General features: G+C 28.2%; 3 protein-coding genes across 3 annotated transcripts; all 3 read right to left on the bottom strand.

Annotated features, from left to right (window-relative positions):
* Window positions 1-16: 16 nt before the first annotated feature.
* Window positions 17-1419, bottom strand: LOC133031843 (uncharacterized). Its single transcript, XM_061105573.1, has 2 exons — window positions 710-1419; window positions 17-614 (listed from the first exon to the last, which is right to left on the bottom strand). Exons 1-2 carry the CDS (start codon window positions 1214-1216, stop codon window positions 93-95), a joined length of 1029 nt encoding a protein of 342 aa, XP_060961556.1. The 5' UTR covers window positions 1217-1419; the 3' UTR covers window positions 17-92.
* A 28-nt stretch (window positions 1420-1447) lies between these two features.
* On the bottom strand, window positions 1448-2905 carry LOC133031970 (uncharacterized). The gene is made up of 2 exons (XM_061105778.1): window positions 1800-2905; window positions 1448-1723 (listed from the first exon to the last, which is right to left on the bottom strand). The coding sequence occupies exons 1-2, from the start codon at window positions 2196-2198 to the stop codon at window positions 1448-1450; spliced, it is 675 nt and encodes a 224-aa protein (XP_060961761.1). The 5' UTR covers window positions 2199-2905.
* A 4089-nt stretch (window positions 2906-6994) lies between these two features.
* On the bottom strand, window positions 6995-9201 carry LOC115706540 (ankyrin repeat-containing protein BDA1). Its single transcript, XM_030634221.2, has 2 exons — window positions 8516-9201; window positions 6995-7959 (listed from the first exon to the last, which is right to left on the bottom strand). Exons 1-2 carry the CDS (start codon window positions 9113-9115, stop codon window positions 7591-7593), a joined length of 969 nt encoding a protein of 322 aa, XP_030490081.2. The 5' UTR covers window positions 9116-9201; the 3' UTR covers window positions 6995-7590.
* Window positions 9202-20513: the final 11312 nt, after the last annotated feature.

Here is a 20513-nt window from a genome sequence, read left to right as displayed (position 1 = left end):
CGATTCTGCCGTATGAGACAATAAAAAGTAAATGAATAAAAGTGTGCAAATTAAATTCAAGTTAAATAACAAAAAAATCAATTGTAATTAAGTTACCTTGTCTTTGTCTGTGGAACAACGGCCCGATCCATGACTTTTGAAGTGAAATTTCTGACCTGGCTCTCTGAGGCGGTAAGTTGAGGCAAGAGGATCATGTCATGACTCTCGAATAGGCCAGCCTGCAGCAGCAAATTTGGTAGTAATTTTTCCCACATTGCCAGGTGACGGTTCAATTCGTTCGGGGAAATCGATCCGAGGCTGGAGTCAAATATGTTCAACAACCAATGATCCAGATCTATCTCTAATGCCACCCAATGCTTTGCTCCATCGAAGTAGAGGGCCATATATATTCTCTCCTTGTTCTTCCAACTGGCCAAGAATTGACTTTCATCCCCTCGAATCAAATCTAATATGCTCTCGTCCCACTGATAGTTAGCCTGGTCATCACCCGCAGCTTCCCACCGAGCAATAACTCCTGCTGGGAAAATACACGGCATTGTGACACATCTATTCGGGTAGGACTCGGGATAAAAGTGTTGCCGCCTCCTCATCAAATGGAATGCCGCATCCAAATGCTAAAACATGAAAATTAAATATGTCAGAGTTAAATAAAAAAGAGTTAGATAAAGTCTTTAAAAGCAAAAGCAGTAAAAAAGTCTTAAAAACTTACATCGTTCCCAAGCCAAAATTTCGGAGTATGCAGTTCGAGGAACCAAGACGAATGGTATCGACCGGTGAAGCACTCTCTCGGGTAATTGTTCCCAATCTGGCCGAGTACCCAATTGTGAAAAGTCTTGAGCAGCTTCCGATCAACCACTCTAAGTGGGTCCGCATTCACGAGTGTCGAAGTAGCCCTAGCCTTCTTCTTCATTTCAGTGTACTCAGCGAACCACCTAGGCCTCCATCTCTTCCTCCGGTTCTCCATGACTTCTGGAGCTGTCTCTAACACCTGCACCTCAGAATCCTGAGTATCCCCGATGCTGGTGATATTCGTCTTCTCAGGTGTACAGAACATGTCATCATCATCCGGTTGGTAATCATTTGGGAGAATGAAGTCATCTTCCGGTGTCCGAGCCTCCTCTTCCGGTTGTGGCTGTGGCTGTGGCTGTGGCTGTGAATCTGCTGCCGGCCTTCCAGGATCTTGCAGGAGCGTCATTATGGTCTTCAACTGATCCATAATCGCTGTTTGTCCTCTTAGCAGAGCGGCCTGCCCCCTCTCCACAGTCTCCAACCTTGCCAAAATGGCAGGGTATACTGGATCGCGAGCCTCCGAGGTGCTGGGAATGGAAGCTGACGGGGGAACAGGAGGACCCTGTGACGCTGCAAGTGGGTCAACACCAGACCCATCAGGAACTGAAGCTGCAGATGGGTCAACACCAGACCCATCGGGAGCGAAGGCGGAGATGGGTCAACACCGGACCCATCTGCGGAACGCGGGCGGTGCACGTGGAGGAGACGGTGGAGGTGGTGTAGAGTCTTTAAATATTCGGGCTGCCTCCGCTCGTTCTTCCAATGTGGAGGCAAGCTTTTCGGCCTGGCTTCGCAAAGCATCCTGTGTTGGTTGCCCATCCTCACCCAACACAAGTTCCTCCAAGTCAACAAATAACGGAGGCTGACCCCCGGTTATGTAACTCACAAACTCAATCTCGTTCGGCCGAGGACATAACACGGAGTACACTGTCAACTGAAAAATATAACAAATATATTAATATAATATATGGAAATTAACATGAATTCAAAATAAAGCGTAACAAACTTACATTTTTAGCAAATAATCTGGTCACTTCATCCTTCCCGAGTGTAGTTTTCGGCTTACTCTCCCAGTTGACCATTCTCGGAAAGCCATGCGACCTCCTCACTGCATACTCGTTGCCCAGCTGTAATATGGCCTCGTATGCCCAATACTGCAACGCTGCAGCATAGCCGTAGGCTGAGTATTTTGCCTCCTTCTGAGTTACTCCCTTCTCAATCTTTTTCAACATCTTATTCTTCACATCCAAGTAATCCTTGTTACAACTTTCCATCAGCTTGGTGTAAGAAATCTTTCCCCAGGGATACTCGTAGAAGAATGGAAGGTTATCAACCATTCTTATCACAAAAGGAGGAACGGCAGTCTTCTCCTCCTTACCAGTGAGGACGCCCATAACAAACAAGGCCATCCCCAACTTGTAAACATCATCAGCTTCTGTGCAGCTCTCAAAAACTCTGCGCAGTTGGCCGAAGGTGATCGAAGCACTACCGTTGAAATATTCCTGAATCAACCGGTCAGAGCTTCCATTTTGTTTGATGTCTTCCTCAGTAGGGCCGGGCAATAAGTTTAACCCGGTGACCAAGCCGGCTTGTCAGATTTTATTTTGTGAAGCATCAACTGATGAAAAAATGCTCCAGAAAATTGTATGGGCGCTCTCTCGAAAAACTGTTTGAAAGGGGATTCCCTCACCCTGTCCAATAGGTTAAATTCTTCAAATTTAGCCTTAATCTTCGGGTAGTAGTAACTACCCCCGCGCCATGTGACACGGCCAGTGTAATGGTCCGACACTGGAATTATAAGATGTGCACTTCCCTGAAAAAAAAACCAACAACGATAATTAATAATTAATAATACAAAAATACAATTGGTAATATACTTACATAACCTATGTGGGAATAAAACATAATTAATAACCAACAACGATAAATAATTAATAATAAAACATAACCAATAATGAATAAAACAATAAAAAATAAAACAATAATTCATAATTAATAATTAAACAATAATCAATAAAACAATAAAAATTAAAAAAAAATAATCAATAATTTATACTAAAACAATAATACATAAGTAATAAAATAATAAAAGATAAAACAATAATTAATAATTAATAAAACAATAATTAATTATTAAAAAAAAATAAAAAATAAAACAATAATTAAAAATTATTAAAACAATAAAAAATAATACAATAATTAATAATAAAACAATAATTAATAAAAAACCAATAATTAATAAAACAATAAAAAAACAATTTTTCAACAATAATTAATAATTAATAAAACAATAAAAATTAATACAATAATTAATCATTAATAATAAAACAATAATCAATAAATAATAAAATTAATAAGACAATAAAAATTAATACAAAAGTTAATAATTAATAATAAAACAATAATTAATAAATAATACAAATTTATAAGACAATAAAAATTAATACAAAAGTTAATAATTAATAATAAAATAATAATTAATAAATAATACAAATTTATAATTAATAATTAGTAAAATATTAATAAATAATAACACAATACAAATTAATACAATAATTAATAATTAATAATAAAATGTTAATTAATAATTAATAAAAATTAATAATTAATAACTAATAATTAGTAAAAAATAATAAATAATAACACAATACAAATTACTACAATAATTAATACTCAAACATTAATTAAAAATTAATAAAAATACAATAATTAATAAAACAATAAAAATTAATACAAAAATTAATAATTAATAATAAAACAATAATTAATAAATAATATAAAACAATTATTAATCAAAAAAAATAAAACAATCACTAAATACTTATTAATAATTAATACTAAATAATAATTACTAATTAATACTAAAACAATAATTAATAAAATAATAAAAATTAAAACAATAATTAATAATAAATTAAAAATTATTACTTACCAATAATTAATTAAAAAATACTTATTAAGTCATTAAAAATAAATTAATACCTAAAACAATCACTAAATAATATAATAATAAATTAATACCTAAAACAATTACTAAATCATTAATATTAAAAAAAAAAAAAATATCGGGTCCGATTGGTCCGATTGGCCCGATTGGGTACCCATCGGACCCATCGGTCCAATCTCCCTGCCCATACAGCACAACAGTCCGAGCCCCAACATCGGACCCATACTCGGACACCCAATCGGACCCGACCCCAATGGGACCATCGGACCCATACCCCAATCGGACCATCGGACCGATGGCACACCATCGGGCCGACCTTCTTCCCCAGATCCGAAGGCCATTTTTTAGTCGGAATCCGAACCCATCTTCACAGTCGGAATCCGAATCCCATTTTCACAAAAAAACCTAAATCTAACCAATAATATCTCACAAACAATCTCAAACATAATTAATATTTAAATCCTTTCTAATAAAACAAAAAAAAAAACATACCTTTGACATTGTCGATGTTGGGAGTTCGTCGAAGGTCGGGGTTGCGAGGGTTCGGGTTGCGTTGGTCGACTGTGTTCCCTGGTCGTTTGGGTGTCACGGGTCCGACGAGCACTGTGTGGGTTTGGTGTGGGAAGTGTGGGTTTGGTGTGGGAATGGGAAATCGGCTAAGAGAGAATTTGAGAGAGGAAGAGAGAGCTGATTACAAATGAGAGGGGTAGTTTAGGAAAAGTGATAAAATAGTCATATATTACCAATTTTAATAACTTTGCATTTAGATGACAAATTTTTAGGTTATGTAAGTATAGGAATTCAAATTTCCCTTAAATTTTTACAGAATTGGGAAAAAGTCTCACTTCAATGATAAATCTAACATTATTAATGTTACAGTTTCGACATGAACTTGTGAACTAGTCTTCCATAAAAGTCTAAGTTAATGCTACCATCAAATTTATTGCTTCTACATGAATCGTTTTGAAATTTTCTACCATAACAACAAAATCAATAATGAATAATATTTATCATAATAATATTAATTAAAAATTAAAGAAGAAAACTTATTTAAATAAGGGCCTCAAAATGTGAAGTACTTTATGTACAATCATCAAGCTAAATAAATCACATAACATATTATGATACACTACAAGACCAATTATTTAGCTATAAAAAATATATTTTTATGTAATCGATTTAGTTTGCTTGCTTTTTTTTTTTTTTTTTTTTTTTTTTTTTTTTTTAATTATAAATGAATACTCTATTTTTTCTCTTTTTCTTTTTTACTAAGAAATTTGAAAATATTACTAAATTTATTTTTCTAATGATGGAAGTTCACAAAAATTTGTAAGAAAGAATGTATGAAATGATGTTCCTTTTTTTCATGTTGTGTTAGCTTTGATTTGAGTTTGAGGAGGAAGTTAATTATTTTGTGCTAATTTTATGTAATGAGTAAATTTGTTGTGTGGTGTAGTGATAATTTTTTTTTTATTGGCATTCTTATTTGTATGAGTTAAGGATTTGAATTCCACCGCAACTTATTGTGAGAGATTATGTTTGATTCTTTGGAAGACTAGCTTGCTGTGAAAGTGTTATCTTTAATAAGATTGAAACTCTCATAAAGTATATACTAATGACCCAATTACTACAAAATAAGATATAAAATCCCTATAGCTAGCAGGTGGTTTCAAAATTGTCAAAACTACAAGGTAGGGAAAAAATCTACGTCACATGATTTTTTTGTTAATAAAAAAAAAGGAACAGAAAAATAATTACTTTGAGTCATGAATATTATGCTTGTGAATTTTATTTATTTTGAGTCATTGTATGGAGTGTTTGTATTATGTTTATGTGTTATGCAAATTATTGTGTTGAGAGTATGCACATTAATGTACACATCAATTGCACATTAATTACAAATTTGCAATTGAAATTTATTATATTTTATAATTTTGTAAACAATATTTTCAAACTAAATAAAAATAGTCACATACTTTTGGAGTGTCATCCTTAACTAATATTGGGCTACTAATGAGAATGTTTAAAGATTGAGTTGACTGGAAAAAAAAGTATGAGGGTAGATGAAGTTGGGCTTGTAAGACAACAAGTCATTTTTATTAATTGGGCTTCCACCAATTGAGCTTCTTACTCATCATTCATATTGAAAAATATCTCTTTTATTTATCAATTAACTAAATCTACCTCTAATTTATATTTAATTGAAACATACATCCTTTTATATGTACTGTATCCAAAATGCCCTAACATAAGAGAGTTACACGTAGAGTATTTTGAAGTGATAAGGACAAAATTAGTACAATATTTAAAAAAAGAAATAAAAATGATATTTTGAAGTGATAAGGGCAAAATTAGTACAATATTTAAAAAAAGAAATAAAAATGATAGACTTTAAAATAAGAGGATAAAAATAAAATAAGACAATATAAAAAAGGTGTAGAGTCTAATTTTTATTCACTTAAAATTTTATCATTTCTACTCCAAATCTAAAAGCATAAAATTAAAATAAATTAAATATTTTTAATTAAAATAATTTTACAATTAAAATCATCAAATTAATTTTATGCATACAATTACTTAAAATATACCGTTAATCTTAATTTTAGTCAACGAAGTGAAGTCAATAAAACGATAATATGAGTAATTGAATAATAATAAAGATTATGAATATCTAGAAACGACATGTGAAAATAATAGAGGTTCGATCCCTTTCAACGATAACAACCTACTTCTTTTTTTGTTATATTGCTTGTAAAAGAATATTAAGATCACAAAGTCCGACCATATGAGTTTTTTAATATCTCATTAAAATGTTACAAATATTTACAAAATATTTTCTCTTTTCAAAGTGCATCCCCAAAAAGTCCCTTTAATAGTCAATTAACCTCACTATTTATAAGGAAGAAAGAATACATTTAGTCTGAAATAATATCAGTATGAATTTAAATGTGAATCTAATTTAAATGTGAATCTAACAATTTTCTCATTCTTTTAAATCAAATCCCATAAAAATAAGGATCTAATATTAGAAAAAGTGATGATAATTATAAATTTTGTAATAGCATATTAATGACACCACTTTTGAAAAAAGCAAAAGCTATCATGAAGAAAATGACTTTGCAATTTGGTTTATGGAACTCTTTATTACTTAATTACTTTTTGGCAATATAAGAACCCTTAATTATTTAATTAATTAGTGAGAATATAAAGAATTTAATAAAAATCTTTAAATCTAGCACTTTCAATAATTTTTATGAATTTGGGAGAAAATTTTCTAATTAATTTTTATTATAAAATATCCATAAGCAAAATACAAACATTCCAAGCTTATACTTAGTCTATCACAAACATAAAGCCAACTTTAACTAACATAACTATACACATGATCTCTTTATTCTTCCTAGGATAAAATTTCCCAACCATTTAAACAATTTTATAACAAGACGAATCGTATGAAGCACTGCAATAACAAGCATAACTCCACCCCAAATTGATATGAAGAAGTAAAGCAAATCCTCAACAATGTGCGTTTCTTTGCTTGGAGCAGCAACCCATATGGCGACTACATATGTAAGTGTCACAGCCGTTATAGTCAACCACAAAATCACTGTAAGAATCCACATCCAAAATCTTCGACAAAAAGGCAAGCCTGTGACGAGTAGCAAGATTATACTCAATGATCCAATAAATCCCACCGTGTTACAAAATAAGTAAATACGGTACATAAAATTTTTATCATTATAACAAGCTATTATTGACTCTCCTGCTAGATGATCGAATATAGCAGGAGAGTCAGCTATTATCGTGTCGTGTTGTGTGACCTGAGATATTGATTTTGAGGGACTATTGTCTTGCTAGAGACCGCCTGGAGGATTCGTTCCAGCTTGGAAAGCCATTGTGGCAATAAGGGATGCAACAATCATTAGCGACTCTCGCTTTCTACTTAGCCAGCCTTCAGACATTTTTGTTGTTTTATCTTGTTGATTTTCTTTTTGGTTGTTACTATTACTTTGGTCATTTTTAGTACCATGATCATGAATATGTTTCTTTGTAAGTAAAGATTGATCTATGGTTTGTGAAGCTCCTACTGACCGAAGAGACTCTGAAATGTCAAAGTCTTTTTCACTTCGTTGACTCTGTGCTAAGATGTCAAATGCTGTGAATTTGTTTGTGTTGGTAGCATTCACTTCAACTCTAGTATTTGTTACCAAAAACTTAACTGTCTGGTTAATAAAAGATAAAAAAAATTAGTAATAGCCAACTTTGATTAGTGAAATGTATAATTTTGTATCTTCCAAACTTTTTACACAATTTATTAGCAGGAGATCTTGAACTTCAGTGGGCTTAAAGAAAAATAATTTTTTTGACCCTTATTTAAAAAAATGTAGTTTTTCAAAATGAATAAATAAGTTATGTGTATTTTTAGAAGGAATAAAAATATTTTTTTTGAGTTCCCTGAGTTAGATGAGCTCTAGGCCGAGGCCTAACTCGCCTTAGCCTAGGGCTGACTCTGTAGTAATTAGTTGCAGACTCAAAAATTTCATTATTGAGAGTGGAAAATTAAAAAAACTATTAAAAGAGGGCTTGCTATCAAAATTTATATAGGTACTAAATTGTAAAATATAGAAAGATAAATAAATATCAAAATTTGTATAAAAAATGACTGAACTTAAAAAAACATATATTTATATATTAAACTTTCATGCACATAAAAAATATACTTATAAACATTGTTCCTTTTAAGCATTCAAGATTCCATTAAGAATAGTTTTTACTTACCTCAATTTGTTTATAAGTCACCGCTAAATGCAAAATTGTCATACCATAATCATCTTTGGCATTTACAAAGTGGTAATCACCATCCATAGCATTCACCAAAAGTTTTAGAGCTTCCAACTGATTATGCCTCACACAAACATGCAAAATGGTCTCATTTCGATCCTTCAAATTGATTCGACCTGCCTCGGGAGCCACTTTGAGTAGCTCTCTCAACACATCAAGTCGCCCTCTCATAGCTGCGAGGTGCATAGGGTTTCTTCCCTCTCCATCCCAAGCGGAACACAAGTTTTTGTGATCATCAACCATTGAAAGTAGTATTTTGACGGTCTCCAGGTGACTTTTTGCCACTGCTAAGTGCAGTGGCGTGGAGTGCCATGCGTCAACCTCCTTTGCAAGCTCAGGCTTGTAAGTGATGATTTCTTTGACGAAATCTGCATGGCCGAGCATAGCCGCCACATGAAGAGGAGTCTCTGAAAAACCATTGTTGTTGATAACAATGAGTCGATCGAGAATCAATTTATCTTGTTTAAGAAGTTGCCTTAAAGTGGTCACATTCCCTTCTTGGGCAGCTTCATAAAGCATACTAAACACTTTCTCCATGGTTTTGATTAGAAAAACTATATGTTGAAGAAAGTTGTAATTTACTTGATGAAATGTTAGTTCTCTACTAATTTTCACGACTATATATACACATATTTTAATCAATCTCTACGTAGTAATTTTGGCCCCCACTACTATAAATATTTATTTATATATATATATATAAATATATATATCTTTATATATTAAAAGTGTCTATCTAACGACATTTCTTGGTTTAACAGAATATACTAGAATATTCTGTTAAATTTAACGATTAGGTTTGATCTCCCGTTAACAAATAAACCCAATAATTAAACCCAAAAAATTAAACAATCTTTTAAATATTAATATTTTCTTTTTAAATTAAAAAAAAGCATCTTAGCCACATATCTCTCTAACAAACTTATTTTAAAAAAGAATATTAATAATTTTTTTTATTTATTTTTTAAAAAATAAAAATATAGATAAAATGTCTAGAAAAGATAAAATAGCTTAAAAAAATAAAAAGAAGATGAAATTGGCTGTAATTAGTATTTACCTTATATGTTTGTGCTTATTTTTAGTTTTATTTTTAATTTTACCACCAAGAGGAGAAGGTTGAAAAATATTAGAATATGAAAATATTATTGGTGCTTATTAGTAATTTGCAAAAAATGTGAAAATCTATAAATGTATAGTTGTGTAGCTATTATTAGATATGAAATGAAATAATAGAACTTTTTTCAGTTAGAAGATTAATGTACATTTTACTATTAATAACTTACATTATTATAACACAACTATGTTTTACTTACTAAATATACTGACACATATTTTATTTTTATAAAACAAATCATTCAAATAATTATACTATTTTAATTATTAATTAAAATAAAAAAAACTAAAATATTAAATAAAACTAACACTACGTGGCTTGGCACGTAACAATCACCTAGTATATATATATATATATATATTACTAGTTGCAAGCATATTTGACACCACTAGCTACTTTTGAAAAAACAAAAGCTATCAATGAAAACGACTTTTTAGTATTTGGTTGATAGCAATTATTTTGTAGGAATAAAGAACTATGTTTATTTAATTTAGTGGGATGAAGAGTGGTAGTTACAAATTCTTATTATAATCTTATTACAATCTCTTAGAAATTATATGCTAAAATACTTTTTAAATTTTTTTTATAGCGATATTTATTATAGTTATAATATTATCCTGTAAATTTTTGAAAAATTCTGAATCGTTTACAATACCGAGTTCTTGATATTCCCTGTGGTAAAGTGTTTAAGAAACTTTAAACCTATTTTTGACACTGTAAACTATTCAAATTTTTTCAAAAATTTATAGAGATAATATTGTAACTTTAACGAACACTGTTATGAATTTTTATTTTTTTAAAAAAACTTCAACATGTATTCACTTTCGAGTATAGAAATTATAACAGAAACTTGATAATAATACTTCTCTATAAACATATATATATATATAATATATATCTATTCTATATAAAGTGTGCTTATATAACTGAATTTCTTGGTTTATGAGAAATTCATTAGTGACTTTTTATTTATATTTAATAAAATAATAAAATATTATTTATATATAATAAAATAAAAATAAAACAAATCTCATTAATATTTGAACTGATATTTGATGCTAATTATTCAAGAGTCACAACCCTCTATCATAAATAGGTACGTGCCGAGGCATTAATATAGCCATTAATATTGCCCAATAGGTACTAACCACACAAAAAATCGGTTTTGGGTTTGTAATTTGTTTCTGATTTAATTTATATATATATAAGCAAAAATAACATAAATAGACTATATATATTTAATAAACACACATAATATTCACGTACTTAATTAATATATTAATTACTTGATATAAATTAATATTATTTATTTAATTAATTTATTCTTTTGGGAGCTATATATCAAACAATTAAATTAAATCGGACAAATATATTATTATTTATGGAAAAATTAATTGTTCAATATGACAATGAGCATAGTTTTTTCTTTAAATTGTCTATAGCTAGCTACGTCTTTTTAATCTTTTTTCTTTTTCTAAAAAAATATATGATCAAACCATGGACTCTCTAAATTAATATAGGTAAGTTTTGATTATATAGCTATTAATATTTGAACTGATATTATTTATCTTTTTAATTTTAAGCTATATAAGATTTTTTTTAAACCTAAAATTTTTAATTTCATAATAATTAACAATCTTTTATCTGTTTTTATTTTTTAAAAAATACTTGAGCTTACCAAAATCTATAAGAACAAAACCAATGAAGAAAATTTTAACAAAAAAAATGAACGAAGAAAAAAAGTGTCATAAACATTATTGAATAATGGCAATTGCCAACACAAGAATTTCAGCACAAAAAATTATACTTGACCCCTAGACAAGATTATCATGATCTTCCAATCCTAATAATATAAATAATGAACAACACCTCATTAGTTATTCTAGGAGAATGATGCATGGTAATGTCAAAAAAATTATTAGATGATAATAATATTTCTCTAACAATGATACCCTAAGTAAGAACTAAGAAGTATTGTAGCGTTTTATTTTTAAGAGCATGAATAATATTAAGACAATTGGATTTCACAATCAAGCTCTTATTCTCCTATTAAAAAAAACACATTAATATACATGTAAATGATTCTTAGTTTTACAATAATAAATTATTAATAAACTCACAATTTCATAAAATTATAAAGTAGTAATTTCAATTAATTTTTAAAAATAATTTATAATTTTTTCAAAATATTGGTTATAATTATTATTTCCAATTTTATAAAAAATAAATATATATATTTTTTTTTTAAAAAAAATAATTATTAGAAACTTGTCATAAAAGGTTATTAGATTGTTATCTTATTAATTTTTTTAGTGCCCATCTATGGGTATTACCCATTTAGAAGTGTTCCATATATATATATAAAAAGTATTTTAACTAAAACATTTCACATTATAATTTGTGAAAAAGAGATTTTTTATCTACAACTTTTAGATAGATGTTATCTTCAATTGCCAATAATTTAGAGATTGATTTTTAATTTTCATTTTTATTTCACACACATTTAAGTTGTGTTTTCTTTAGTATTTGAACATGAATTTTTAGTTTATTTTTAGATTATCTTAAGAACATATTACACTTAAATTATCAAGTTTTCTTAAACACTATAATATATTACATCCAGTATTTACTTTTAATTGTCAAAATTATAAATTACATTATTTAGATATACATAATAATAATCTCACCTATTAAGTAATAATATTTTTTCTTTAATTGTTAATTATATTTTTTAAATAAAATAAAAAATACCTAACATAAAATTAGTATACGTGCCTCGCACCTAAATTTTTACTAGTATATATATTTATATATATATACTAGTAAAAAGCTACGTGCGAGGCACGTATACTAAATTTTATGCTAAGTATCTTCTACTTTATTTAAAAGTGATACAATTAATAATTAAAAAAAATATATTATTAGTTATTAAGTGAGATTATTATTATGTATATTTAAATAGTGTAATTTATAATTTTGACGATTAAAAGTAAATACTTGATGCAATATATTAGTATTTAATAAAACTTGATAATTTAACTGTAATATGTTCTTAAGATAATCTAAAAATAAACTAAAAATTAATATTCAAATACTAACGAAAACACAACTTAAATGTGTATCAAATAAAAAAGAAAATTAAAAATAAATCCCTAAATTGTTAATAATTAGATAAGAAAAAAAAAAGATATTTGGTACCAAGCCACGAATAATTAGTTTTATTCGTGCAAGTTATGAGCTTTTGGTGGGTTGCAAGGCACGTATCTTTTGTTTTATTTTAGGTGTTATTTAATTTAATTTTTTAATGATACAATAAATATTTATATATAATTTAATTTAATGTCTTTTTTGTTTAATTAAAAGTTTTTTAATATAAAGTGATTAATTGGAAAAAAAATTGGAGTTATTTTTATTTATTCAATGTAAGAAAATAATAGTGATACAACTCAAAAGTAAATTTTGAATGCAATATATTAGTGTAATGATTTAAAAGTAATAGAAACAATAAAATGAATGTTATAATTCTAAAGCAAAGCTTAAAATTGTGAAGTTTATTATTTTTTTTTTTAAAAAGAACAATTTCTAAAATGTTGATAATTAAATAAATCCAATAAAATTATTGCATAAATTTTGAAGAAGAGAAAATTAAAAGTACACATAATTAAAGGTTCTTATTCTTTTGCTTTCAAGGAGGCAGCGGGGATTCGACTTCCCCTTGGGATAGGGTACAACGAAAGGAAGTTGATCGTGGATTGTACATTTTTTATTTTCTCTAGCTAGGTCTGTTCTTTTTTTTTTGTTAATAATTTGTCCTTAATATTTTTGACAAAGTTGTAAAAATTAGTAGAAAGTAAGCAATTAACACATTCATTTTCTCGTCTTAGAATTTAATAAACGTAATACTAAACTATCAAAAGACAAATATAAAATGTATTTTATTACTTATTAGAATCATGCAACTTGATCAGATATTATCATCAAATGGGATTATATCACAAATACACAAAAACAACAAAAAAATTACAAAAATACGATTTTACAGAATTTTAAATATTTTTACGATTTTTTTTATTTTATTTACAAAAAATACAGTCTTTTTATGTTGTACTCTTGTTAATTTGTTGTTGATTTTTTGTTATGTGTATGTTATTTTTTGTTGTTGTTTTGATATTATTTAGATGTTATTTTTATGTTACTTTTATGTAGTTTTCTTGTTGTTTTCGTGTTATTTTTATAGAAAACCGTAAAAAATGTAAAAAAAAAATAAATTCTGTAAACGTAAAAATGTAATTTGTTTACAAAAAATAGTATCTTATGTATTTATCAAAAAAAAAAATTGTGGCAATTTTTCCTTTGCTTCTCCAGTAGAAAATGTTGTTTTTTTTTTTAAAAAAAAATTATTTTATAATACTTAGCCATAGTGTAAATAATTAAGTTTCCATAGTATAAATACTTAGGGTGAATTATTATAATGAAAAAAAAAAATGAGTTCTTTCATCTTTGATAAGAAAATTATTATTTGATTCCAACTTAGGAGGTGATGGATTTTTATTTTGTTTTGTTTGTTTGTTTTTTTTTTTTTGAAATAATAAAAATTAAAGAGAAACAACAAGATGCTCCCAGCGTTCCAAATTCATATTCTTAATTACAGTATCACAGTACATCTATGGTTAGCCATAAAAAGAAGAAGATCACAAATTAATAAAGGGATCCCTATGAAATCATGTTCCAAGACCAATCAAAATTATACGATCTTAATTTAAAAAGAAAAATCAAATAAAAGCTTTCCGGCAAGACCACCCCAAGTAATTTCTTCAGACGGATGGTTTGATGCATTTTTTGTTTGCAGTGAGTCTTCATCAAGATCAAGGTCGCCGAAGCTGTCTCCATACCTTTTTAGCCATGAAATTCGGTGCCAGCTAGGTGGTTTTCCACATGGTGGCCGCCGATCGACATTGTTGAACCAGCTTCCTCGCTCGCCGAGCCTTCCTTGACTTTTTCCATGAAAATCGACTCTGACGAGATGGTTTCTCATATGTTGGTCGTCGGTGTCCTCGTTGAACTTCTCGACTTAAATTCTTCATACGACTGCGTTTGGTAATCAAATATCAGTTCGAATCTAATAACGGTTATTGCTCTTATCTACGCGACTGCGTTTGGTAATTAATCAAATATGAATCGATTTGTTTTATTTTATTATTTTATTATATATAAATAATATTTTATTATTTTATTAATATAAATGAAAAATCACCCATAAATTTCTCATAAACTAAGAATTCAGTTATATAGGCACACAAATATGCAAGGAGTTAAATTAATGTACTTAATTCAAATTGCATTTATTATAGAAATGCATTTAATTATATAACGAATAAAACTATGAATATATTATAAAAGATCTTTTTTTTCCCACCATACAACACAATTGTCTTTGTTTGCAATAGCTAAATTAGAATTTAAACAAGTTTAGTACACTACATATTTAAAACTTTTTTTATAATCATAGAAAACAATTAAAGAAAAATAATATTAAAACTATTTTATCGAAATATTTTTTTTAAAAAAAAATTTATTAGTTATACAATAAAATTTGCAAACCTTACTATAATAAAATATATACCTTCATAATATCAAAATTGAAAAAAAAAATATTAGAACTACCTTAATTAAACAAATATTTTTTGCATGCCCAACCATACATATATAAACACTTCTTATCAATATTAGTGGGGGTATTAACGATAAAATTACTTAAATTTTATATTTTTTAATATTTAATCATAAAAATTTGGGAAAAAAATAGGAATATTCTAAAAAGGGAAAAATATTACAACAATACTGTGGGCCGGCCCAATGAACATTTGTACAGCCCAAAAGGAAAATATTACAAAAATACCACTTGCCCTTACCTTCAGCCGCACGTCACAAACTGAGAGGATGAATGAAGCTCCATCGATGCAGTCGGCCACACAACCATAATGAAACCAGATCGAACGTAAAACAGCTGTAAATCCCGTCGAATTTCAATAGGAAACGATCAAATCCAACGATCTAAACATAAATTTTTTAAAAAAAATAGCAGGACAACCGTGGAGAAACTGAAATTCAACATTTGATTTCGGTTTTTACAGTGCAATATCACTCAAACGATCGTCGAAAATTCAGATTGAAGCAATGTAAATCTGTATTGAACAGATCTGGAGCTCCCCCTCAAATCCAAAAAAAAGGTATGAACTGAATTTTTTTTTCAACAATGATACACAGCATTTTTAGTTGCATTCTGGTTGATTCAATGGTGTGCAACAGGCAATTCATATGGTAAAACCAATAAACAAGAACTGATTCTGATTAAGGAAACAAGGGATACTAATAACTTTTTTTTAATTTTTTTTGCGTTGGCTTACAGTTGCATTATCGTTTGAAAATGGTTTAGAAATCATGAAGAAGTGTTATATGACAAGTACCAAGAGCTAGCATATATACAAGGTAAGATGTATGTTAATGGTAGCAAATTAGTTTTATAATAGTTGTAAATCGATCTGATTCGAATAAACATGATGAAAAATGACAATGAGTAAGAACTATGTAATTTTGGGGATATAATTGTGGTTTTTCAGTTGGTTTACAGTTGCATAATCATTTAATAATAGTTTCATTACGTTTTTTGCAGGAATTTATTGTGGAAAAGATAGAGGACAGAACAGTTTGAGAAATGGTTAGTTTCCCAAAATTTAAATGAAGTTTCTTAATAGTTTTATTCTCGTTTCTTTGTAGTTTATTAACAACCAAAAAAATGGCAAAATCAGGAATCAGGACAGGAAATACAATGCTTGAACAAAGGAACAGAAATAGAAGTAAGTTTGTACTCTATTTCATAACATAATAAAACCAGTTTTAAAATTCGTTGTCTCGGACTAATAACCATTGCAAAAACACAGGAAAGGAAAGACATTCCATTCCTAGTCTTCTACAATGGAAAATTCGATGATCGAATGAATTATGAAAATTATGAAGCCAGTGGTCACTACATTTCTGCCAATTGTAACTATGAAGATTTGCAACAGAAACTCAAAGATGCCCTGGAATGCAACCAAGAAAACACTGTTTTGCAACTGAAATGTCAAGTGAAGGAAGGATACCAACCATTGAGGATAAAGGATGATCAAAAGGACTAAATTTACAGTCCCAAACCTGCAACATAACGAAAAGGGCCAAGATAAATTATAAATCCTGAATAAAACAGTATGAAAACTGTAATACAACTACAAACAAACTAAAAACAAACTATCAATGACAAACAACTACACAGAAAATAACAGTAAAGACCTGAAATCGTTTGGAAACATAAAAAAAACAGTAAACAACTAACCCTAAAAGAAATTGAAAAATGCAGTATAAAAAGAACAATAAAACTATATTAAAACAACAAACAAACTAAAAAACATATACAACTATAGAAAAATATAGAGCAAAGATTTGAAAATCGTTTTGAAATCTAAAATATAACAGCAAACAACTAAACCTAATGAAAATAAAAAACACATCAAAACATACCAGTAACAAACTATTAAAAAACTGAAAAGAAACTACCGACGACTGATTGAAAACACCAAAAACGAAAACAAAACACATAACCTGTAAGCACAAAAAAACACTGAAAATAAAGAAAACAAAACCAAATTAAAGAACAACACCCAGACCAGAATCAAATGAAATGATCAAAAGCAACAATAAATAACTAAAAAATTTAAAAACATGAAACAAAATGCGCAAATGAAACCCTAAAATTACACAAAGCATAATGAACATGAAAACGCCAAAATCTGGGTAAAGCATAAATGGAAGAAAGGGGGAAACGAAAATAAAACTAAAAACCAACCTCAGTCCGATCTTCAGCATGTGTAATAGATTTTTGAAATTTTTTCCCAGAAATTTCTGGAAGCGTGTGCTCCTCCAAGTTCAGCTTCGTTTTCTTCGAAGAATGGGGTCTCACACGCTTCGGCATTGGAGCTTCAAAATCAGAATCAAAATCATCAATGATTGGGCGTTTACCCTTGGATTTGTTGGCCAAAGATTTCTTGCCCATTTTTGATTTCTTTTTGAGAACTGGAGAAGGGGATGAAGATGAACGAGTGATTGCCATCCTATAAATAAGATTGAAAAAAATTGAAACAGAGAGGGAAAAACAGTTGCTAAATCGTGGGCTAAGAGGAAGTTGAAAATTCGTGGATGAACCAAAAATAAGAGGGAAAAACGTGATAAATTATGGGTGGTTAATGGAGGTTACTTGAATTCAAAATGAACTTAGAGAACAGAAATGAAGAATCGAAAATGAAATGAAAACAAAAAGAAAAAAGAGAGGGAAGAGAGTATGATTTGATTGATGATGCATGGGGAGAGCACACGTGTATGCATGGTATGATGAGTAAGTGGTAAATGTGTAATAAAAATAACTTTGTAAGTAGAAATGTAGTAATAGGCGTGTGAGGGTAATTTTGTAATAAAGTGTGTAAAAAGGATTTTTCATGTAAAAATTTCTAAAAATTTAAATTTTGAAAGTAAAACTACCTAAACTATATTTTTATTTTGGTCTTTACCCTTTCATCTAAAAAGTTCAGTTAAGTGCCACAGTTTACATGCCACAATGTACACTGATGTACACTTGACAAGAATTTAATAGTCCACATAATATTAATTCTTTAAATATTTAGAATTTAAAAAATAAAATAAATTATAAAATTATAATTCTTTCCCAATCCTATTTTTTTTTTCTTTTTCCTTTCTCTCATGATGACTAGATGACTCATTCCTCTTCTTCTTTGAGGTTCCTTCTTACCTCTTCTTCTATTATCACCCTCACTACCATTGTTATCATTATCACTACACTGCCACCACTACCACACCCACTACTACACCCAAAAAAATATGTCAAACCAGTAGAAATTAAATAAATAAAAAAAACCTTAAATAACCAGGCATATTTATAATTGGGCAAAGATTTGATTTTTCTACCATAAAAAAAGGGGAATGGGGTAGAGATGGTGGCTTTGGCATCTCAAACTTATCAACGAGCTAGATCCGGTCATGAATGGGAGGGATAAATTAAACGGTAAATACCTTTTTGGATCCTGTGTTTTATCAATTGAACCTTCTTTTTGTTAAATGATAGAATTGATTCTATATTTTCTAAAATTGTATAAATAGGACCATGAACTGTTTTTTTTTTTTGTCAAAATAAAACTTAATAATAATCTGATCTAGAGATGTTATGACAAAACTAGTTATATTTTATGTATTTATTCTTGTTAGAAATTATCTTAAAGTCGATTATATTAAAAAATAAAATTGTTAAAAATTAAGCTTTGTGTCCTATTTATATCATTTTGAAAAATATAAGATCCATTTTGTCATTTAACAAAACATAGAGTCTAATTAATGACTTTAACAAAAATACATGATCCAAAATAGTATTTACTCTGGAATAAAATAAAAATATTTTGATGAGGAATTGGTAAGCTTCGGGAGTGGGGTGGCAATTGTTGGAAGAAGATAAAAAAAAAAAAAGAAAAGAAGTAAAATAAAATAATTTTTTTTATTTTTATAATTTTTAAATTAATTTTTTACAATATTTTAACAATTAATATTACGTGGACTATTAAAATTTACTATCCACTATGACACTTAACTGAAGTTTTTGGACAGAAGTGTAATGAAGAAAACGAAACTTGAATTTAGTAGGTTTTACCGTCAAAATTTGAATTTTTGTTGTTAAGTGTTAAAAAGTATAAAATTTAAATAGTTTTACTGCCAAGATTCCATATTAATATTAATATTTTCCTACCAATCAATTATTCCTCTAATACCAATTGATAAATTTTCACCATATTAAAGTACTCTCGACAAGTTCTTTACTTTATCCTTTAGAATACATAACCAAAACTCTACTTTCTAGCACACTTTTATATTACGTCATACATTAATTTTTTTAAAATACATTACTAAAATTCTACTTTCTTTAAATTTTAATATATTTTATTTATTTTAAATATGTAATATAAATATATACACATATACTCATATACAAATAATTATTAAAACCCAAAATAATTAATAAAATATATTTATTTAGCAATGAATATATAGTATTCTATAAATATAGATCATAAATAATAAATTTTAAAATAAAAAAGAAGTTTAGAACATTTGTTATAGCATGTTTTTAGTACGATTCTTTAAATTTTTTAGTGTTTCTATATTTTAAAGAAGTTGTTATGAGTGGTCATATATCTATATAGTTAGGTAAGGTTTACCTATTATAAAAAAATAAAAATAAATAATTAAAATAAAAATAAAATAAAATTAGGTAAGGCTAGCATAACCTTAACAAATTTCTCCTAGGTTAATGAATGATATTACGCGGATAAGGCCACGTCATAGATTCTCTACATACTGTGTACACATTACACTTTCTATTTTTTCGGTATTTAAAAGAATTTTTACAATTTATTTTTATAACACTTAAATTGTAATTTTTTAGAACCATATGTAAATTTATTGTACAAATTACTATTTTTTTTTTTTTTATATATATATATATATAATAAACAATTGTTTAAACTTATTATTTTTGACTTTGTAATTTATTATAATTTTATAGAAATAGATAAAGAAGGTAAGGAAAGAGCCTTTTAAAGGATGTATATTATTTCTTTTTTCCTTAATATTTTTAGACAAATTAATTATATTTATATTTATATAAAAGAAAAGAATGATGAAAAGAAAAGCTGTCGGTAAATAATGGTGTGCTCTATCTAACCA

Source organism: Cannabis sativa, chromosome X (genome assembly GCF_029168945.1).
Source record: "Cannabis sativa cultivar Pink pepper isolate KNU-18-1 chromosome X, ASM2916894v1, whole genome shotgun sequence".
NCBI lineage: Eukaryota > Viridiplantae > Streptophyta > Magnoliopsida > Rosales > Cannabaceae > Cannabis > Cannabis sativa.
Note: the sequence above shows the minus strand (reverse complement) of the source record. Positions and strands in the feature narration are given on the sequence as shown.